Here is a 23,216-nt window from a genome sequence, read left to right as displayed (position 1 = left end):
TGTTTTCATTTGCCACATTATTTTGCATTGAAGTTTGGGACCGAATGAGTAGGGGGCAAGGGCCAGTAGTACCTGAGGGGATCTTCCAGCTCTAAGTCCATCTTTCGCCTTCCACCAGCCCCTGCCTCCCCAGGGGACATATAAGCAGGATTCCCCATAGACAAATCACACCCAGGGACAGACTGGCAGTCCCCAGGAGCCCAAGTAGGAGGAGTCTGCAGGAGAGGCCCTTCAGTCCCACTGAGGCCTCTGCCTTAGAAAAGAACCCAGAGTTGGACAGCAGGCCGTCGGCCAGGCCAGCTGAGGGGAGAGCTCAACATCAGCCACCACCAGGAGACAGAAAAGACAGACTGCATGAGCTCCCAGAAGAGAGCAGGACTGGCTGGCTCTGGGAAGTCTGTAGGAGAGCAATGCCCAGGAAGCTGGGCCAATGGCCACAGGCTGGGGCAAGGCTGGACCTAGGGGCTGCACCCTGGGACTGCCCCAGGGCCTTATGGCCCAGAGACAGCTGGTAGCTCCTGGGACTTGTGGGTGATTTTCCACTCTGTGGACTCCCTGCCAGCTTCCTCCCTGGCAGCCTGGCCCAGGCTGCTACCAGGAGCCCAGAGCCAAGAGGGACTATGGCCTCTCTTTCCCACTCCAGCCCAAGGACTGTTCTCTCCCTGCCTTTAGTCTCCACATCATCAACACTGGAAGAGGGCTCCCAGACCGGCGGCACTGGCATCGCCCAGGGGATTCAGAGAAATGCAGGCTCTCAGGGATCCTGCCTCCCCCCAATACACACACAATTAAGGAATCAGAACTGCATCTTCACAAGATCCTATGTCCCAAAAGTTGTGTAATTTTACTATTTTCAAATCTGTAAGGGATTCTGGTATCTCAATAAGCTCCCAGGAATTCTTTAGCACAGCAAATAATTACCCTTGGGCATCTTTTGGGTAAATCCCAATTTTTATTGAATACACATAAAGAGAAAAACCAATACAGAGGCTTCAGTGGCCAGGGCTGTACGGGGAGAGATTCAGGCTCTCAACAGGCCTCAACCTGTTCTAAGATGCTGGGAACACCCTTCTGCCTCAGCTCATCCCTCCAGGAAATGGGAAATCAGATGGTTTCTCCCACCAGCCTGAGCTAACGCTAACCGTGCCAGGTAGAGCTGGGGCTTTTCCCAGTCCCGTGAGAGGGCGGCTTGAAAGATCTCTTTGTTCTGGTCTCTCACACTGACCTTTCTGAGCAAAGCTGACACTTTAAACAATATCCAAACAGGGCCTCAGATCAACCCTGGCCCAGAAGCAGGCTGTGTGTGGAGAAGCCAGGAAGTGATTGATCCCAAGTCATATTCCTGGCCGGCCAGGAAGAGAAAGACAGAGATGTACATGCAGTGATGGGTCATCTAGGGAGGCCTCTAGGTGGCAAGCTTCCCCCCTCTACCTCTTGCCGCCCCTCCCCACTCCCCCCACTGCCGGGCCCCTCGTCAGCAGCAGGCAGCGAACAGATTTTTTAAATGCTGTGTCCTATTCAGTCTTCACAGCTTCTGATGAGGCTGGTAACGCTGGCTTGGTTCTTCCAGGTACCAGCACAATGCTTGGCACATAGAAGGCACTCAAGAAATCATTGTGGAATAAATAAACTCCCATTTTCCAATGGGAAAATTAAAGCCTGGTAGACGCCTGCCTTTTCAGGCCATCTAATTCCCAAGGGGGAGAGGCGAGCTTACCATAGGCACCAAGGGTTCAGATTTCACTCCCTTTACACTGAAATGATTCCTGAGAAAGATAATGCTTTCCTTTCCAGGCCATCTGAACTCCAGGACTTCTGGAATTCAGCTAACTGACTAGTCTTTACTAAGTACCTACTGTATATTCAGTACCTGGTCAACAGCCCTGTTGACAAGAGGCATTCAACAAATGCCCTGATAAAATGAACTGAGAGACAGAATGAGTGTCTCATTCATGGCCTGCAGGTAAGGAGCTCACAGTCTGTTAAATCAGCCACACTCAATTTATTCAGAGTTTAGCGAAGTGTTTTGCTTATAGTAGGTACTCAACAAATGTTTTGTTTTGTTTTTGGCTTGGTTTGATTTGAGAGAATAAGAAACTGCATGGAATTTATGGTTGAATGAAATCTAAACAGACACTGGTACATGTGACCCTGACCAGAAGTCCCCATTTCAGGGCTGGCACTAATTGTGTAAGAGAGGTTTCTGGCCAAAGAGCACAGCCAGTTGGCAGATCCCAACAGCTGGAGAGTTGAATCAGGAGACCAGATCAGGTGAGGCTCAAATAGTTATCAAGCTGTTTACTCCTGCCATAGATCCATATCATCAGTTTCAAAAACTAAAGCTCTCCTCTTCACCCCAAGTCCCAGAAAAAGGGCATTGAGGACATCCAGGCAAGGAGATCGTTCCTCTCTAGCAAGGTGGGAGATGGGCAGTGGGTGCTAACAATAAATACAGGCTGTGCATTATGAGAGGCTGGAAGAGTGTGTTCTCTCCAATGGGCCTCAGAGGTGTCTCTGTGCCCCAAAGAGTGACACAGGCCACTAGGAGGCTCTCCTGGGCTTTCCTGTTGGATGACTCTGGCCCCTGAATCCCCCTTAGAACAATCTGTCTCCTGCCCTCCTCAGCACTACAGATAGTGGGAGGCTGCTGAGGACAAGACAAAATTGCTGCTGATCGAACACACCTCTCACGAGGTCATACCAAACAGCAGGCCGGGCTTTCTAAGGTGCCTCACCATTGGGCAGAGCCCCCCCACCGTCACCCCACCCCAGTCATCTGCAGCCCAGGCTGCCTTAGCTGCCTCTTGACTCAGCACCTAGCTGGCAAGGTGAAGCATGTGCAGTTGCGCACACAGACTCATACCCCCCCCCCCCCAGAAAGGGAGAGTGCTTTTATAAGGCTGAACAATCTGCCAAGCCCCAGGAAACTCCCTTAGAAAGCACACACATTCCCTTCTCTATTGTTTGGTTTTGGTACAGTGTGCACATATTGCTTTACTAACTAAAAAAAAAATTTTTTTAGCATGTACAAAATGTACAGCCCACCTGGTTCCATACACATGGCTCAAGCTTATTCCCAGCCCAGAGCCAAGAAAAGGCTCTGTAGGTCCAGGCAGAAGGAAGGGAAAAAACCCACTCCAAAGAGAATGGCCTCTTGTCCACTCTGGGGGAGGAGCCTAGTCAGTTTATGTTCTTGTTTCTTGGGAGATGCCCAAAGACTCAGGTCCTAGTTGAGGTCAGGGCCCCGGACAGGGACAGTCAGCTTTCCTGGTATTGCATCGCCATTGGCTTCCCTTGCTGCCTCACCCCTGGAGCTGCTTCATGCAAAGGAGACCAAACCTCTCCCACCGCCAGGACTCTGGGCCCAGCTGCCATTGTCCGCAGTCATAAGAACACGTCAGAAAGGTGCCCTCTCCTGGCAGCAGGCTCTGCAGAACTACCTGGGACAAAGCTCCACTCAGAGTCTACGGTTGCCCTCTGGTGGCAGCGAGGGGAATCGAACCGCAGGGTCCCCTCCTTAGGGAGGGGGTCTCCCAATTCATGATTGTCCTTTTAGGTCAGTATTTTCAGTGCCAGGTCAGTTAGGAACCCTGTCATCAGCCACAGAGCAAGGGGAAGAAGTCATCTGGGGGGGAATTAACTGATGGATCAATAGGGCAAGGCCCCTGGAAAAAATGAATGTCCCTCAAACATACTAAGTGTGAAATACTGAGGCCCAGATTTAACCAAAGCTCAGAATAAAAGAGCTGTTGGGAGTCAAGCAAATACCACCATATCCCATTTTTCACAGTGGAGAACACCATACCCTTTAAATTATGTCAAATCCTCAATTGGAGGGACAAGGGTGGACCATGGGACCAGGCACTGCTTGTGGCCATCTGGCCCCAAGGGCAGAGTACCCCAGGATCCACCCAAGGCCCACATGGAATGAGTGCCAGCTCGCAGATTCTACGCAGAAGCAGGTCCCACCATCTCCCCCTGCTCCTTAGGCCCCAAGGGAAGTCTTCTAACACCGAGAGGCTCCCTGGCCCCTGAGAGTCCCCCTATGCCAGCAGCACCCCCACCTCCCTGCCTTCCTTCCCTCCCATTAGACTTCTGATGGCTACATTCAGCTCCTTCACTGTCTGCTCAGTGCTTGGATGGAAGAAAGCTCCCTAAGGAGGGGAGCTCATCCTGTTCCTGGCTTCAAACCTGTTGAGTAAGGTGGGATGCCTGGTTCATGGCGGGCTCTCAGAGGCTTCTGTGAAATGAATGGTTGGACTATTTTCTGGGGGTTTTTTTGTTTTTTGTTTTTTGCCTTAGCCCCTACCCCCTACTGGGCTGTAACCTCTCAGAACATAGGGAATAGTTTTATCACCTTCCCAAACACCCCAAAAGCCCAGATGAGTGGGGGGGGGCGGGGGTGGGTGTGGATTTAGCCAGCAGGAAATGGTTCTGGAGACCCTTAAAAGACTTTTCAGAGCTGCCCTGGAGGAGAAGACCCAATGTCAGGTATCGGGGTCCCAACCTACCCTGAACCTCTGCTTCTTGCAACTTAGGGTGAGACAGTGGTTCTCAACTGGGTGTGATTAGCCCTCCACCACCCAAGACATTTGTCAACATCTGGACACATTTTTGGTTGCCACACTTGGGGCAGGAAGAGCTACTGGCATCTAGTGGGTGGGTAGAGGCCAGGGATGTCGCTAAAGCCTACAATGTACTGGTATCTGGCTCAAAATGTCAACAGGTACTGAGGATGAGGAACTCTGGCTTAAGGTGACTTTTTGTTTGTTTGAACTTCCTAACAACAACAAATATATAAGAAAAATATTGGAACTGGTGATTCACCTAGGAAGATATAACTCTGACTTGAAGGCCATTAACAGGTAGTTATGAAAGCTCCTACCATTTCGAGCGTGTGGAAGGGGAGGCCTCGGGCTGTGGGGGCACAGACCCCATTCAGCACCAGGCATGCTGCCTCTACCACCCGTTAGCTCTGCAACTTTGGGCAAGTTACTTCCCCTTCTCCTTTCTTCAGTAAATGGGAACATTATTAGTTCCTCTATGTTCACAGGATTCTGCCTGGCATGCAGCAAGTATTCAACAAGTATTAGCTACTGTTAAGAGGAAAGGGGTAAAGAAATTATTTAAAGTCCAGCTGGGCACACAGTCCACGCTTTAAATATCTGTCACATTCCCGGGCCACCTCTGGGCTGGACGCGGCCACAGGAAATGGACAGAGGGGCTGAGCTGTTGCCACGTGAACCGGGGACTGCTGCTCACACTAAAGCTTTCGAATGTTTGGGCTGTTTGCTTGGAAAGAAAAGATGATTCAGTTTCCATTGCTCTTTATTTGGGAGGCACGGGGTGGGGGCGAGGGGGGTGGAGAAGAGTCAGCATCCTGGCTTTCAGCACTGAAATTTGTTTTAGGAGGAAAAGAGGATGAAGGGTGGGGAGCAGAGTGACAAGAACAAAACAATATCACTTGGGCTTTCCTGGAGGGGTGAGGGTTGGTGAATGTTCTGTCCACCGCCGGCGGCATCACCACCACTCACACGCACACACACACACACACACAGCCAGAGTGTGCAGAACACAGGCAGGGAGGAACAGCCCCACCAGGAGGGTGGGACCAGCTTCGGGAAGAGGAGCCACCCGCTGAGAATGGTGACTCAGGGTCCCAGAGGGACAGAGACAGCCTTGAGTCAGCGGAGCAAGGATCAGCCCAACCATCACCAGGGCTCTGTCCTTCTCCCACACACTCCCAAACAGGAAACTACATGGGTTTTAAGGCTGCTCAGATCCAAAGCTGGAATCCTAGTGGGTTTCCACTAGGGGCACTAAGGGGCAAGCTACTCAACCTTGTCGAGTCCTTTGTCTGCTCTCAAGCATTCTGGGGTCACCTGACTTCCTTCACAGGGTGCTGTACACTGAGCACATGGTCTAGCCTAGCACACAGCAGGTGCTTGATAACTGCCGGCTCTCTCCCTCCTTCCTTCCTGGCTGTCCTTGACGGTCACCTTAACCTCATCACACCTGCAGCAAGTGTGGTGTGGGGAAGGGCAGCAGGCAGCCCCAAGAAGACTGCAGCGGAGAGGTGGGGAACAGCAATCCCCTCCCTGTGCTCTGAACTCAAAGTGTCTTTTCATCCCTGCCTCTCCTTGGACCCTCACACCCCTCACACACACAGGACAAACAGGAACCCCCTGTTTGAGGAAGGAAGCAGAGCTGGAGGGTGGAAAAGGAACCTGCCCAGGGTTGCTGTGTGGTCTCCCATTCCCAGGCCTTGGTGACCTCCAGATGGCCAGGGTGCCCCTGAAATCTTCACACTGGAAGCTGAGGCCATGCCTTCCAAGCTGGAGCCCACTCACTAGGCTGGAGCACCTGGGGGCAGCAGCAGGATCTCATTAACCCCAGGGTTTCTGCTGTGGGCAGGGGAGCCTACTGGGCAGGAGCATCAGCTGGCTCCACCCAGGACAAGTCACTTACGTCCTCTGGGCCTCCATTTCCCACCTGTAAAATGGGGATGTAACAAGTGCACCTGCCTCCGAGGACTGCTAGGACCATGAAATACACATGAAACAAAGCACTTACCAAGTGCCTTGCACAAATTCAGCATGTATTTTAAGATAATTAATATCTGTTAAAGGAAAGCATGAAGGGGACAAGACACCAAAATCACCAAGATCCCCTCCTTACAAAATCTACTCCTAGGGTCTGCCATACAGAAGGGCTCCTCCACCCTTTGTGCCTACAGTAGGCCTTGGGAGCGAGGGCCTCTTAAACGCAGAGCAGGTGTCAGTCAACAAATTTTCTCCAAAGGGCAAGGGAGTAAATATTTTAGGATTTGCTCTCTACTCCACTCTGGGAGAGAGACAATATTAAACAGTAGGTATGGCCATGCTCCATTAAGATGTTCTTTGCCAAAGCAGGCAGAGGCAGACCCACACTGCAAAGGTTCGGCTAAGGTGGCATCTCTTCACATCCCCCATCCATCCCTGAGAGCTATGCCTGCCGAAAGAAGGGTGCCCCGGGGGAGCAGGCGGAGCCAGGCAATGGCGGTCTGCAGCTAGAGAGAAGTAGCCAGGTGGCAGCTGTCTGGGCAGTAAAAACAGGAACTAGCCCACTGGGCCACTGTATCTCTAAAACTGAAGTTCAGCAACCAAAAAAGGACAAGAGAACACAGACAGTGGAGGTGGAGCAGAGGCAGCATGCTTCCCAGGGTCCCTGTGATGTCCCTCGGTCCCACACCTCCCCAGCCACAGGGTGGTCCGAGGAGCCCAGGGCTCTGGGGCCAGCCCCACCCTTGGGGGTCAAGCTGCCTTGGCTCTCTGGGCCTCCTGGTCCACGTGTCCCAAACGGTGACACCACAGCCTCCCTGACCTAGCACTTGAAAAAATAAAAGAAAAAAAACACGGTGTGAAGTTCAAGTTTGGGCCAACAGCCTACCCAGCTGTGGACTGCCACAAAAAATAACAGAACTGATAACAATGCCTTTGATTTTCTAAGCAGCTGGGATGGATCAGGAGCTCTGGGCAGTATTCTCACATGAGAGCAGGTGACAGCTGCCTCCTGGTTGGGACCTTTCTGCCCTGTTCTTACCATTCAGAAAACAGGGACTTGAGCAACAGCCTCTCATCTAACAGCGAGGGTAGGGTGGAGAGAGAGGAGGACAGCACAGGCCTCTTCCAGGCCGGGGGTCCAGCTAGGGCAGGACTGGCCCCCTCTGCAGGCGTGCACCTCTGTGTACCCTAGCCCGACAAGATGTGAACACACCAGCCCCCGCCGATCCTCTCGAGAGAGCACACACGCGCACACACCCAGATCTGAGAGGCCAGACTCCACACGACTGGCGTCAGGAACACCCCGGCCCAGAGGAAAATGTCCAGGTCCCGCTTAGCTGCCAGCAACCTACCCCTTCTTCAGGTTTGTCACATAAGCGCTCTGGAGGGCGGCTTCCAGGAAGTAGGTGAGCTCATAGTCAACTGGGTGAGAGCCTTTCAGATGCCGTGATGTGGTGTTATTTGTGATCTGGGAAGGGGAACACAGAGAGAGCCGCTGTCTCAAAGTTGTGAGTTGGAGAGGCTGGGGTCACAGCCAGCCCCGGTGGAGGTGGCAGTCCCGTTACCATCCCAAGTCTCTGGCTGCCTCAGGGACGCGTGGTGAGATTCTCAGGCTAAATCCAACCTAACTTGCTTTTGTTTAAAATATGTCTAAAACACTCTCTCCTCATCCAAATGCTGGATGCCCACAATAGCCCTACAAAGCTTGTTTTGTCTATATTTTACGGATGAGGAAACTGAGGCTCAGAAAGTGCCTAAGGTCACAAAGCTGGCATGCACCTAGACCTCAAACTTCAGTCTGGCCAGTTACAGGGTCAAGCTATTTCTACTACTTCCTGGTTCATTCATTCAACAAACACTTGAGTGCCTACCATATACCAGGCACTGTCCCTTCATATAACCATGGAATGTCAGCACAGTCTAACTGGCTAAGACTCCTGGTTCCAGGGAAGCCTGAGGAGCAACTGTGGTATTAATGAGCTGTCCTTAAGCCTCAGCTCTAAGAGGACCACCCAGCCCCACTGAGATAGGCCTGCCTTTATTAGGCCACCTCCCTGCCCTGATCCAAGACACTAATCAGTGAGCCATCTTGTCTTTTAGAAATTGAAGTAGATTTAAGAGAGGTTCTTAGTTCCTTGGAGCTTGGGGCTGGGTCTGAGGAGGGACATGGCACCATTTCTGAGAATGCACAGGGTCCTGTGGCCTGCCCTTCCCTGACCCAAGATAGCTAGCTCCCAGGGCCCATTTGTCTGCCCAATGCCACAGGACACTGATTCCAGCCCTACCCACCATTACAGCTCATCACCGTAAAAGTCGAAAGCCTAGGCTTCTGGATGAATGGGAGCCATCTTCATGAAAGTTTTCTCCAAAACCACATGCATTTCCAATGTGAAGAGCTCCTAAAACACTGCTGTCTAGCAGTGATCCATGTGACCTCAGCAGGGGTCAACTCAGCCATGCCAGTCTCCAAGTGGACTTCCGCCAGGGAATGCACTCGAGTCCTGTTTTTGCTGAGTCCCCCAATAACTTTTCCTTTCCTCCTGAAACCCAATCAAGTAAAAGGACTCTAGGGTAGTGACACCCAACAGGGAGGCGATTTTGCCTTCCAGGGACATTTGGCATATCTGGAGACATCTTCAGCTGCCACAACTTGTATTTTATAATACACAAGGTTGCCCCACACAGCAAAGAATGATCCGGCCCTGATGTCAATAGTGCTGAGGGTTGAGAAATCCCACTCTGGGGGAATCGGCCTGGCCTCGACGACTCCTCCTACAGGGCCTGTCACAAAACAGGTGCTGGGTTGACATTTTGGCACTTCCCAAAGTAGGTAAGGTCAAATATCTCTGGGCTCTGACTCTCAGCTCATAACCACCTCCTTCAGGATGCCAACCCAGGTCTACTCTGCCATATGGCACCCGCCTTCCAGCATCTACGAACCATCTACTGAACAGCATGCCTAGGCACCACCCCCGAATTCTCCCCTGCAAGTAACCGGAGCCACACTCCCAGGGTTCCAGTCCTGCCAATGCCACTTAGTAACTGTCTGAACTCTGGGAAATCATTTAACTCCTCCCTAAACCAGGGTTTCTCGCTTGGGAAATAGGAACAACAGGGCCTATCCCAGCCAGTGGGTGTGAGGGTTAAATTCAAGAATGACTGTAAAGTACTCAGGAGTACTGCCTGACACAAGAGCAGTATCTTTGTTAAATATAGCTGTCTGCCGTCCTCCCATTAAACCAAGAGCCCCCCAGAAGGGAAGACCCGGGGTAACATCTGCTAACACCAGAACCACTGTCCTGCCAACAGTTTGACAGCCCCCTTCCCACCCCCCCACCCATCCCCCTGCAAGGGGGAGCTGGGAGAAGAGGACGCCCGAGGACTTCCAGGCCCCGACTTGCCGGCACTGCTGGCCTCTGAAAGGCTGGGACAAAGGGCCCCAAGGCCTCCCCTCCCCGAGGGGATCTAGTAGGGAGCTTCCTGGCCACCTGAGGAGAGGGAAGGATGCCTAAGTGCAAGGACCAGCCAACACCTCTTCCAAAGGGACCACGGTGAGCAAATGGTTGTATCTCTCTAAACCTCATCTGTTAGGGATAAGTACAACGTCTACCTCATACAGTTGCTGTGAGGATTACACAAGTTACAGGTACAGATATAGGGCCATCACATTTGGTCGTCCGAGCTGAGCTCATCCAGGAGGCTCTGGGCTCCCACAAATGGTACGGACTCATTTAGTTATTAAATAAATAAATAGAAGAGTCTGGAGGCAAAGGGTCTCACTCTGACAGAAGAGGTATACTGTGATAAGCTTTCCAACCAATGAGGCGGAGTGGCGTCGCAGGGGCGGAGGGTGCCTTATCCTAGTACACACAAGGGTCACCCACAGGCTTAGTGGGGGGCTTGGCATGACAGGCGCTCAATAGAGGCAGCTATAAGCAGAGTGCTCACCTTCTCCAACTCCTGCAGGAACACCTGCGCAATCCAGGAGGCCCTCTCGAAGCAGGTAATCACTTCCTCCTCCCTCTCAGTCAGGCGGTGGCGGGAAGCAATGGAGTTGGGCAGGCGTTCTAGGGAGAGGCCTGCGGGAGGAAGACAGCACCTTAGACGTGCCCTGCCCCGGCCCCCCAACCCCAGGCCCTGCCCACAGACCCAGGGAGACCTAGGCTCAGGAGCAGCCAGTGAGGGGCAAGGTCCACAGTGGCAGGGAAGGAGGAGGCTAAAGCAGTGGTGGTGGTATAGGTGGCAGCTGGGGTCAAGCTGCGGGCTGACAGCGGGGACACCCAAGCCCCACACGGGGAACTGCACCGTGGCACCTTTCCTGCCTACCCTTCCAGGCCAGCTCCCACAGGAACCATTCCTGACCCTCCCTCCAAGTTGCAGGAGTGCCCCCAGGCACTGGTTATTTATCTACACTGGTTATTTACGCCCAGCTCTTCTCTCCCCGCTTTAGCCGAAAGCTCCATGTGGGCAACATGTGAGCTTTTCTGCACCACTGCAGTCCCTAGTATCTGCACACAGCAGGCACCCTTCCACGGAACCAGTTTCTACCTCACCTAAGTTATTTGTGCATAGGTCAGTCTGCCTGAAGTGGACAGCGGCTGCCTCTGCCCTCCAGGCAGCCACTGCCTGTTCTCTGGCCCCAGAGCCTCGCTTTCCCCGTGAACACCCCTCCTGCAGCTGCAGAGCATGAGGCCCCCACTCCATCTCCCGGGCAGACCCATCATCAGGGCCACAGCGACTGGCTAAAGATGAGCCCTGGAACTTTTAACTTTTTCCACTGGGGCTGGGAAGCTGGGAGGAGGTCAGCCTGAAATGCTAGGAAAAGCCTGCCTGAAAATGAAGCTACACAAGGTGAATACAGTCAACACGATCGAGCTGTACATCTGCAAACGCTTGCAATGGTACATTTTGTTATGGCTTTTTTTTTTTTTTAAACCACAATTACATTTTTTTAAATCAAATCAAATCATGGCTCTAAAGCAAAAACAAACAAAACAAAAAACCCCAAAACGAAACCAAAATGAACCCCCCCCCCCCAAAAAAAAGGTAAGAAGCCCAGAAGGGAGAGCACTGTTATGCTTATTAGCTGTTAAGCCATAAAGGAAGACAACTATATTTGCATTAGTTTTGGGTTTTTTTTAAGACAAGAAGAAGACTGAATAAACTCTTAGTAATGGGGAGAAAAATCTACAGGGTAAAGATGAGTCAAGATGGAAGAGGGCAGATTCCTAATGACACCGTTTGAGTGCCCTGCCTGAATCTCTACCCCCTGAAACTTCCCAGTATATGAGCCCATAATACCCCCACCCTTTTTAGGGTGAAGTCAGCTTAAAGTGTGTTTCGGTCACATGGGACTAACACACAGACCTGACTAGAGAGTACTGTCCTGGACTGTTGCTTCCTAATGGGCAGAATCCAGTCGCTCCCACCTTTGTGTCCCACACGGTACTTTACACGCAACAGGTGCTCAGGATGAACTTCCTGGAGGAGCTGTAGGAATAGAACCCCCAACTCTCTCCTGCCCTCCAGCTGATGACCATGCCCTCAACACTTCCCCACCCTTCCTCTTCCTCCCTCGTTTTAGGCTTGACCTTTTTTTTTTTTTTTTTAAGTTTATTTATTCATTTTGAGAGCGAGAGAATCCCAAACAGGCTCTGCACCATCAGCGTGGAGACCGATTCAGGGCTTGATCTCACAAATTGTGAGATCATGACCCGACCTGAAGCCAAGAGTCGGACGCTTAACCAACTGAGCCACCCAGGTGCCCCTGTGCTTTACCTCTTGAGGGGATGACCATATCAGCCTCCTAACTGGCCTCCCTGCCTCATGTCTTGTTCTATTCCACCCTGCACACTGTTCCCAGGGTGATCCTTCTAGAACTCCACCACTTCAACCCTCCAGGGATCCCCAAGGCTACAAGGTATGGTCCAAACTCCTGGCACTCCATCCCAGGTCTGGGCCCAGCTGTGGGACAGGAAGGAACCCAGCCAGCAGCATGTGTCTCAGGGGAGCCGCAGAGCGGCCATGTCGAGACAGATCCGCTCTAGGGCTTCTGGAGTAGCTGCACCCTCTAGGTGCCTCTAGGATTCCATCCCTGTCGCCTGCCCAGCCTTGGCTCTCACCATATGCCACAGGCTGAATGTTTGTGTCCTCCACCCCCCAAGTCATATGTTGAAAACCTAGTGCCCAAGGTGATTGTATTAGGAGGCAGGGGTCTTTGGGAGGTGATGAATGGGGTTAATAGCCTTATAAAAGAGACCCCAGAGATCCACCTCACCCCTTCTGCCACATGATCACACAGCAAGAAGTCAGCAGCCTGCAACCTGGAAGAGGGTCCTCACCATAATCTGACCATGCTGGTGCCCTAATCTCAGATGTCCAGCCTGCAGAGTCATGAGAAATAAACGTCTGTCATGTTGATGCCACCCAGTCTGTACTTTGTTACAGTAGCCCGAGCTAAGATACCACAACTGCTGCATCCACACCCAACCTCCTGTTTCCAATGCTGACCTTGCTCAAGCCATTCCTCCTGCCTGGGATGCATACCCCTGCCGAATCTCCCAAGTCTGCCCAAAATTACCACTCACCTTCCGCCCTGCTGAGGGCTGCCCCCTCCTAATACACCCCGGTATAACCAACTGATCCCTCCTGGGGCCCCAGTCTATGCTTTACATACTCCTGCCCCACCATTTCTTATATTTATTTACTCACATGCATACCCAGCCAGACTGTAAACTTTGAAAGGCACCAACCTTATCACGTTTGCCTTTCTACAAACTGGCACATAGTAGGCACTTAGCAAGCCCTGGCTGGCCAGCTGAAGAAATGGCAAGCCTGATCATGTCTGACAAAGTACAAAGTGCCCTGCAAATACAAGGTAAGGAATTACTGTTTTTCTTGGCTAGATCCCAACTCATATGGATTTAGTGACCTTGCCCTCTGCCAGGCTGGGGCGTGAACAGGTCCAAAGGTCGGGGTGACTCGGCCGGGGAGAAGGCAGGCACAGAACGTGGAGGCCCTTGCTCAACACAAATACTCAGTTACCGGGGTCACCGAGGGTCAACGTGCCTCCTGCCAAATGACTCATGACCAGGAGGGGAAGAGAGCACTAAACGGGATAGAGGAAGAGTGGGAGTCCTGGAGGAGACGCAGAAAGCAGGCAGAAGGCAGGTGCCACCGCTCACTGCTGGTGCCGGCCCTGCTTCCTCCTTCCCAGCTACGTACCCTGTCCACCCTGCAGGAAGGTGGTTCAGAGGCCTGGCCTGGGAGACCAGCTGCAGATGGCAGGAGTGTGCAGCTACTCCAGAAGCCCTAGAGCGGATCTGTCTCGACATGGCCGCTCTGCGGCTCCCCTGAGACACATGCTGCTGGCTGGGTTCCTTCCTGTCCCACAGCTGGGCCCAGACCTGGGATGGATAATGCCAGCCGCTTGGCCTGCTCGGGCTGCCAGTCCCAAGCCTCCATTGTTGGCTGACCACTACAAAGCGGTGAAATTAGTAACATGTGTCTGTGGGGCCTCTGCTGTCCATTGCTTCATGTGTTCCCTCCACTCCCAGCAGAGGCCTCTCAGCCACGCTTCTCTGGGCATTCTAAGTCCCAGCCTCCTGGAAAACTCACAGCAAAACCACCTCCTCCCAGAGGCCATCTTAGGCCTCCTGACCTCAGAACCAGTGGAACATTTTATCTGCATCTCCTTTGCGTATGTCTTTTTCCCACCCTGTAACCAGCCTCTCTGCCTGTGCTCTAGGCAGCCAGTGAGAGCACGGCCCGGTGTCTGGTGAGTGGATGGACACAGAGCTGCCTGCATACATTCACTTGCACGCTTTCTCCTGCTCTGTTTACAAAATGCTTCTTGCTGAATTCATAACCAAACTGGCATATATTTATACAATGGAACACCACTCAGACCAACAAAAGGACAGACTCTTGATACATGTACAACCTGAATGAATCTCCAAGAAATTGGGTTGTGAAGCAGAAGCCAGATACCAAACAAGTACAATGCTATAGGATTTCAGTTACATGACATTCAAAAAAAAGGCAAAATTATAATCTGTATTAATAGAAACTAACCAGTTATTGGGAGTGGAGAGAGAACCAACTGGAAAAGGGCCTGCAGGAAACTTCTAGGGTAATGGCAATGTTGCCGTTACTGTGGTGTTGGTTATGTGGGTATTTACACTTGTCCAACTCACCAAATCATACACTTAAGATTGGTACACCTCACTGTATAAACATTTATAAAAAATAATGCATATAATGCCTTTTCCAAAGGAAGCAATTGTGACAGCAGAGAACTAAAAGATGGAGGTAGAAGAGCTATGGTCACTAAGGTGGTCCTCTGTGAAATAATTTCCAATATACATAAGACCAAACAGCTTCCTGGAGCTTGGCAATGGCTTCTCCAAATGAGGGTGATAGTCCAGTCACCCAGTTCTGCCCATAAAAAGGGGCTTCTTGACCTTACCTTTTTTTTTTTAAGTTTCTTTATTTATTTTGAGAGAGAGAGAGAGAGAGAGAGAGAGCAGAAGCAGGGGAGGCAGAGAGAGAGAGAGAGAGAGAGAGAGAGAGAGAGAATCCCACGTTGACTCCACACTCAGTGCGGAGACCAATGTGGGGCTCCATCTCATGAACCCTAAGATCATGACCTGAGCTGAAGTCAAGAATCAGATGTTTAACCAACTGAGCCGCCCAGGCGCCCTGGGGCTTCTTTATATTTGCTCTTTGACTCCCATGAAGGTCCATTTTCCTGTTCATAAACATCTGATCGAAACCCACTAGAGACTCCAGCCCTTGGGTCCCTTCACCCTCTGCCTGCCCCTTGAGCATTTCTGCACAAGTGGCCAAACCACAACACTAGATCCAAGATGAGACAGACGGGCTGCTCCTGAGCCTGGCCCCACAAGACCCCAGTGGTTGTCACACAGCCCTGTGAGCCGGAAGGAAGCCAGGGGCTGCCAGGAAGCCCAGGGGACCTCCTCTTGATTCCCACTGGCAAAGGTGCCTTTCTGTGAAAACACCCAGCTTTACAAGCCAAGGGAAGGTCCCTTTCAAGAAGAGTGCTTGCTTTTTCACTAAGTCCGAACTTTTGGTTTGGAGGCAGGCTGATCCTGGTTCAGCCCCAGGCTCAACACCCAGGCTGGTCTCTGCCTCCTCAGGCTGAGATGAGTCACCACATCCCAGGCAGGCGCCTTTCCAAGAAGCCCCACCCTTGGAGCTCTGGGCCCTAGATGCAGAGGTGGAGAGCACAACGGTTTCCTCTGCAATGGAACTTTCCAGTTGGGTGGACTCCTACCTCCCTCCTACCCAGTTGGTCCAAGGGCATCTGGTACCCACAGAAGGCTAAGCCCCAAGTTAGGTACTCTGGGTTTGGGGACGGGAGAGGAAGAAATGCAAGTCATTGCTTCAGCCCTTAGGGAGGGAGCCTCAATGCCAGGTAGGGAAGAACCTTATAAATCACACTCAAACAGCAGGCGACTGCGGGAACGGAAAATGGTGCAGCCACTGTGGCAAACAGTCTGACAGTTCCTCAAAAAATTAAAAACAGAATTACCCTATGAACCTGCAACTCCACTTCTGGGTGTATACCCAAAAGAATTGAAAGGAGGGTCCCAAAGAGATATTTGTACACTCAAGTTCACAGCAGGATTAGTCACAATAGGCAAAATGTGGAAGCAACCCATGTGTTCTTTGATGGATGAATGGTTAAAGAAAATGTGAAATATGCATCCATTGGAATATTATTCAGCTGTAAAAAAGAAGGATATTCCTGGGGTGCCTGGGTGGCTCGGCTGGTTAAGCGTCTGACTTCGGCTCAGGTCATGATCTCACGGTTTGTGGGTTCGAGCCCCGTGTTGGTCTCTGTGCTGAAAGCTCAGAGCCTGGAGCCTGTTTCAGATTCTGTGTCTCCTTCTCTCTCTCTCTGCCTGCCCCCCCCCAACCCCCATGCTCTATCTCCATCTCTCAAAAATAAATAAACATTAAAAAATTAAAAAAAAAAAAAGAAGGATATCCTGCCATATGTCACACAGATAAACCTTAAGGACATTATGCTAAGTAAAATAGGCCAGTCACAAAAAGACAAATAGTGTATGATTCTACTTCTTTGAGGAACCTAAAGTTGACAAATTCATAGACACAGAAAATAGAACAGCAGTTGCCAGAAGTTGCAGAGAAGGGCAAATGGGGAGACGTTTGGTGGGTACAGAGTTGGGGTTTCCCAAGATAAAGAGTTCTGGAGACTGGTTGCACAACAATGTGAATATATGTAACACTCCTGTACTGTATGTACACTTGCAGATGATTAAGATAGTGAATTTTATATCATGTGTATTCGATCACAATGAAAAATAAAATCTTTAAAAGATAGTTAAGATGCTAAATTTAGATTATATATATTTTACCAATTTTTTAAAAATTTCTTTTTAATGTTTATTTATTTTTTAGGGAGAGAGGGAGAGAGAGAGAGACAGAGAGACAGAGAGTAGAGGGGTGGGGGCAGAGAGAGGAGACACAGAATCTGAAGGAGGCTCCAGGCTCTGAGCTGTCAGCACAGAGCCCGACACAGGGCTGAACTCACAGACCGTGAGATCACGACCTGAGCCAAAGTCAGGAGCTCAACCGACTGAGCCACCAGGAGCCCCTATATTTTACCAATTTTTTAACCTACAGTGTTATATTAGTTCCGGGTGTACAATAGTGATTTAACACGTCCACACATCGCTTGGTGCTCATCGCGACAAATACACTCCTTAATCTCCATCACCATTTCACCCATTCCCTGTAACCATCAGTTTGCTCTCTATAGTTAAGAGTCTATTTTTTGGTTTGTCTCTCTCTGTTTTTTCCTTTGCTCATTCTTTATGTTTGTTTCTTAAATTCTACATATGAGTGAAATCATATGGTATTTGTCTTTCTTTGCTTTATTTCGCTTAGCATTATACTCTCTAGCTCCATCCACGTTGTTGCAAATAATGAGATTTCATTCTTTTTTATGGCTGAATAATATTCCATTGTGTATATATACACCACATATCCTTTTCCATTCATGGATACTTGGGCTGTTTCTTTATCTTGGCTATTGGAAATAATGCTGCAATAAACACAGGGGTGCATGTATCCCTTTGAATTAGAGCTTCTGTATTTTCTGAGGAAATATCAAGTAGCATGATTACTGGATCATAGATTGGTTAGTTCTGTTTTTAACTTTTTGAGGAACCTCCATACTGTTTTCCACAGTGGCTGCACCAGTTTGCATTCCCACCAACAGCGAAAAAGGGTTCCCCTTTCTCCGCATCCTCACCAACACCTGTTGGTCCTTGTGTTGTTGAGTTTAGCTATTCTGACAGGTGTGAGGTGATAGGTCATAATGGTTTTGATTTGCATATCCCTGATTATGAGTGATGTTGAGTATCTTTTCATGAGTCTGTACATTTTACCAATTTAAAAAAATGAAAAAAAAGGAAAGTGGACAACTTGACTCCATGCACCCGTCTCCAAAAAGTGGATCCGCTAACTTTACTTCTAAGAATTTATCACTAAAAAATTAATGACATAAGCAAAAATTTAGTTTGAAAGATATCTACCATAGCACTATTTATCATGGCAAAAAGATGAAATTTAACCTAGAGGTCCAATAACAGGAGACAAGCTTGCTAAACTGCAATAGATTCTAACAATGCGATGCACTTAAGCTTTAAACAGTGATGTAGATATGTAGTGGGAAATGGCTCATAAAATACTCACTTTAGAAAAGAGATTATAAAGTATGATTGTATGAACTTATTTTTGTTCTTTAAAAAGCCACATATAAACCTATAGGAAAAAAGACCAGAAGGATACACCCCAAAATGTTTATAGAGATCTTAGTCTCCATTTCCTGAAACACAAAATGGGATTACCACCGATGCCCAACTCACGCGGGCCGTGAAATTGAAATTAGACGGTATTATATAGATTAGCATGCATGTTCTCAGAGAATGTTAAGTGAGGCTCACAGTGATCTCTCTGGAAGGGATCTGGTCCTTCCCTAGAGTGACAGATGAAACCTCTAATTCAAGAAGAGATTCCTTCCAACACCCCTCAGTTAAAAGCGCCAGAGTCCAAACTAGATCCAGGTCTTCTGGCTTCAATACTGTCTGCTGTCTCGGCCCAGACTCCCTATGTATGTCTCCCCCTACCTGCCATGCCCCCAAGGGTTCCCAAACCTCAGGCTTCTGGCCAGCCCCTGGTGGCTGCAGTGAAGCTGTCCACTCTGCAAGGGGATGGGCCCCTCAAACGCACCCCTCACAGCCTTGCCTGCATTCCACACCCCCAGCCCAGGAAAGAACTCAGTGAAGGCCAGGTACACACACAATGAACACACCCAGCCTCCTTCCAAGATGCCCCAACAGCACTCCTCTCCCTCTGGAAGCCCAGACTGTGGACTGCAGTCTAGGGACAGAGCAGCGGTACTGACAGTGCTGACCTGCTTCCCCACAGGGCAAGCGACCCATGCCCCTTTGAGAAGGAAGCCAAAATCAATAGCTAATTCCTGCCATACCAGGACTTAAAAAAAACAAAAACAAAAAAACCCCAAAACCAAATATACCACCATGTCCTGCCCTAGGAGAAGCTTGGTGTTTTTATTTTCAAACTCTAATAAGCCACAAGTTCCCAGGCGAGAGCAGAATAGCCTGGGGTTGCAGTGACCAAAAGAGGACAGGAGAAAAAAAAAAAAAAAAAAAAGAAAGAAAGAAAAGAAAAAAGAAAACAAACACTCAAGAAGTGAGAAGAGAATTTGCAGATCATAATTCTCACAGCTGCTAAGTGGTTTTTTTTGTTTGTTTGTTTGTTTACATTTTTACTTTCTACAGCCTGTTCACCACTTAGCACCTAGCTGCAGTATTTTGGGGGAACTGGGGCCATTTTTCTCCATAGTCAGGCCAATCTTCTACTGGTCAGCCTGTGAGCAAGCCTGTCCAGAGCATGGACTGTGGCCTCCCTGGTGCTGGGCTGCGAGCAAGAGGGGAAAAGGGCAGGACTCGTGGCTTTTCAGGGAAATGGGGAGTCATTCCTCCCTCACACCTTACCACACTGAGCTAGTGCTGGAGAACTGGAAGTGACACAGGCCTGAGGGGAGAGGCAGCTGTTTGCCATGGAACAGTCCTGAGAGGTGGACAGTGATGCCGTGGCTTGTGGGGCTGAACCGGGTAAGCTTGAGATATTGAAAGTGCAGGCCCTGAAGCTCCTGCATGCCCATCAAAGCATGGTGACCCAGGAATAAAGTTCTAGAACACCAGCAAGAAGACCCCCTGAGCTTTACTGCAAGGCTCTCATGCTCAGTCATTCCTGGCACCACCACCCCTTGCCCCCCACCAAACAAGTCACCTCCATTTCTCCTGGGGCTTCTCTTTGGACTTCTCCTTTACCTGGAAGGTACCTCTTCTACTCCTCTGCAGATAATTCCTCCCTAAGTTCAGGTTCACCTCCAAGCTAACCAGGAAAAACTCCAAATAGCTCCATTCATTTTCCTCTCTCTGCAGCAGAGTGGTTCAATCCCCAAGTACTTTTGGGGTATCAGGGATGACCCCAAAAGCTGGAGTCAGAGAGAGCCAAGTTCACATCCTGACCTGGTCACTAGTGGTGTTACCCGAGGTGAGTCAGTTCTACCTGAGCTCTGGGATTCTGCCCTCCATACCTTTCACCTACTGTGGTTAACAGCACACTGATTTTCCTTTGAGGAACCATTCCTCCAACTCAGTCCACCAGATTCAGGTGGAAATCACACCCCTGGCACCAACCCAGAGGTTTGATGCTGGTCACTGTAACTGATTCCAGGGTAGGCACGAGACGGAGTCAGGTCAATGAGGCACTCTCTTCTCCTGAGGCTGTAAGTGCTATGCACAGAACCACGTAAACCTGGAGGTGCTAAGACATCAACACATGGAGCCCCTAGATCCAGCTATGCCTGATGCCACCTACCTCCAATGACTTTCTAGTTACATGGGGTCATACGTTTCCAGTGCCTCCCTCCTTTTTGTTGTTGCTTTTCCAGCTAGTTGGAGTTACATTTTTGTCATTACAACCCTAAGCCTGGTTATATGGAAACTGATCCCCAGAAGCATGATGATGTCAGAGGGCACAATTTCTGAAATGCAAGCCTGGCTGACTTAAGGTCAGATACGAGAGTGAGGACTGACCATCTCACAATTAAGAAACTGGAATTCTAGATACATAGCAGCAGTAGTGCCCATTGAAATGCAGCCTATTTTGTCTTGAGGTGAAGGCTGGAGCTTTAGGGCATCTGGTAGAAACATTTCAGGATATTGGCCTATGTTGGATACTTCTTAGGGTCCACAGCGAGGTCTACAAAAAGGGCAAGCTTTACTCCTGGCAATCCCTCTGGACGATGCAGCTTTGCCAGGGGCCCTTTTTACCTGCGGACAACAATCCAAGGTGGCCAACAGTCAAGTCTGATAAGCAGGGTTGGAAATTTTCTGCTCCTGGAGATAGGGAGACCAGACCGTATCAAGAGCTAAGGCTGTGGCCTGGGAAAGGCCTGATCCACCTCCACCCCTCACCCCCAGGATCTCACAAGGATCCTGTGCTGTGGCTCTCATGTGCTGCTACAGAGCCAGATGCAGCTTGAGGGCAAGAGGTGTGAGCACCCCTCAGCCCAGCCTATTGCTTACCCATTAAACTGAGGGCTGGGGGCTGAGAGGGGCCCTGAGGCCTATGCAGAGACAGAAACCACTGGGCCTGGCTCTAGAGCCAAGGGCTCTGTCTGAGTCAACAAAATCTCTGGCTCTAGGTTCTTACCCATGGAGATGATCTGATGCCAAATGTCCAAAGGCTTATTACTAGGTTGCTCTAGAGGGCCTTTGAGCCAGACAGATCCCAACCCTGGCAAAAACAAAGCCTCAGACCGCTCATCGCTCATCGTGTAAGGCGATCCCAGGTGTGTGACCCCCATTTGGAAGTGGGCTGCTAAGGAGCTGCAGCCCCAGAGGGGACTTTGCAAATGCCCTTCTCAGGTGTCAAGGCAGAGAACAGAACTGGGGGTAGCCACATGGCTGGGGCACCCAGGCCAGGCAAGAAGTCCAATGTCCTGCCCCCAATAGGCTGCAGAAATAAGCTACAGACTAGCCACCTCTGGAGTAATTTCCATTTCCTGATTTTTCCAAACCATAAACTCCACTAATGCTGTGGCCTGTTGAGTCAGGGACTGGACAGGAAAGAGAGGCACCAGGTAGCTTGTGACTCATCGGTCTTGCCATAGTTACTACCTGCTTAGCTCCTCCTCCAGAGAAGCTGCTTCTCCCAGAGCCATATCACACCAGAAGCAGGCTTTGCTCAACTGACTGCCACTCCCTCAAGGGAAGGGAGCCCTACTATTCATCTTGGCAACCCTGGCAGGTGCTGGCAAATTTTACTTTTTCTGTAAGACATAGAGCCAAGGACCTTGAGGGGTATAATGGCCAGGGGCCAGATGCCTGGCAGGAGGAACATACTGACTTCTAACCGGGGAGACTCGGTCAAGGTCCAAATGAGCTTGAAGGAGAAAAAGAATGCCATAGGCTGCAGTTATACACAAGGGAAGCCTCCTGGTGGAAGATACACCTGAACTGCACCTAAAGGGAGTGTTAGGGCTATCTCTGTGTGTACAAAAGGGGCATGCTGGGCAAGAGCAGTGGCTCAAGAAAAGGTAAAGGGACAAAACTCTGCACACCATGTTGGACACCAGGTGGAGACCTCATTCAGCTGGAATGTGAGTGGCTCCAGGAAGGGAGAAGAGGCAGAGAAGACTGGGGTTGCAGAAGGAATGACCACCTGTCCCCCCAGGGCTTCAAGTTCAGCAGAAAGACAGGGCTGGGAGCCATGAGCAGGCAGAATCAAATGAGCAGGCTCTGCCTAGGGCTTCGTGAGGGTGGGCAGCACTGCAGACTGGCCCTCTGAGAAGGGCCTCGAAACCAAATTATTCTACATTTAAAAAACATTTTTTTTTAAGTTTATTTGTTTATTTTGAGGGAGAGGGTGTGCACATGCATGCTTGCGTGCAAGTGGGGGAGGGGCAGAGTGCGACAGGGAGAGACAGGGTTTGATCCTACGACAATGAGATTGTGACCCGAGCCAGTATCACGAGTCAGACACTTAACTGACTGAGCCATCCAGGTACCCCTGGACTGTTTTTTTAATACAAAGTAAATGGAAGATGTTCCCTTGAAACAAACCAAGATGGTGGTGGGGCAATGCCATCAAAAATAGATGTCCACCATCTGTACCTGGAATGGGCTGGGAACATTTCCTTTCCCAGGGCTTTCCCCTGGTCTGACATGCTTGGTCAGGGGATGGTGGGCTGGCAGAAGTCACACTGGAGCCACTGCAGGGCCTAAGGAACAGAGTGGTAGAGGGGCAGACTTCTCACTCTGGGCCAAGGTAACCAATGTTGACATATAAAAGGAAGTTTTCTGAACAATCTGCCTACCAACACCACTGCCCTGGGTTGCTTCCACACTAAGCAGACCCATGGGACAGTGATACAGGGCTTCACTGGTGGCTGCAGCTCCTAGCCAACCCAGGGCTGATGGAGGCCAGGAGAGGTAGAAGCCCCCCGTCTGCCCAAGGCCCAGTTAGGCCCCCCGTGGACTACTGTCAGGAACAGAACAACAGTGTGCCCACAGGCATCGTTCCTCC

At 50.3% G+C, this 23,216-nt stretch overlaps 1 protein-coding gene across 2 annotated transcripts in view; it reads right to left on the bottom strand.

Annotated features, from left to right (window-relative positions):
• The window catches only part of TTC7A (tetratricopeptide repeat domain 7A), a 120,220-nt gene that overhangs the window by 78,497 nt on the left and 18,507 nt on the right, over positions 1 to 23,216 (bottom strand). For both annotated transcript variants that reach the window (XM_030310547.1, XM_030310546.1), the window contains exons 4-5: positions 10,491 to 10,621; positions 7,895 to 8,010 (exon numbers count right to left, since the gene is read on the bottom strand). In XM_030310547.1, the coding sequence (XP_030166407.1) occupies positions 7,895 to 8,010; positions 10,491 to 10,621 (247 nt within the window). The remainder of the gene's footprint in view (positions 1 to 7,894; positions 8,011 to 10,490; positions 10,622 to 23,216) is intronic.

This window comes from Lynx canadensis, chromosome A3, assembly GCF_007474595.2.
Source record: "Lynx canadensis isolate LIC74 chromosome A3, mLynCan4.pri.v2, whole genome shotgun sequence".
In the NCBI taxonomy this organism is placed as follows: Eukaryota; Metazoa; Chordata; class Mammalia; order Carnivora; family Felidae; genus Lynx; species Lynx canadensis.
This window is presented reverse-complemented; position numbering and strand designations above follow the sequence as displayed.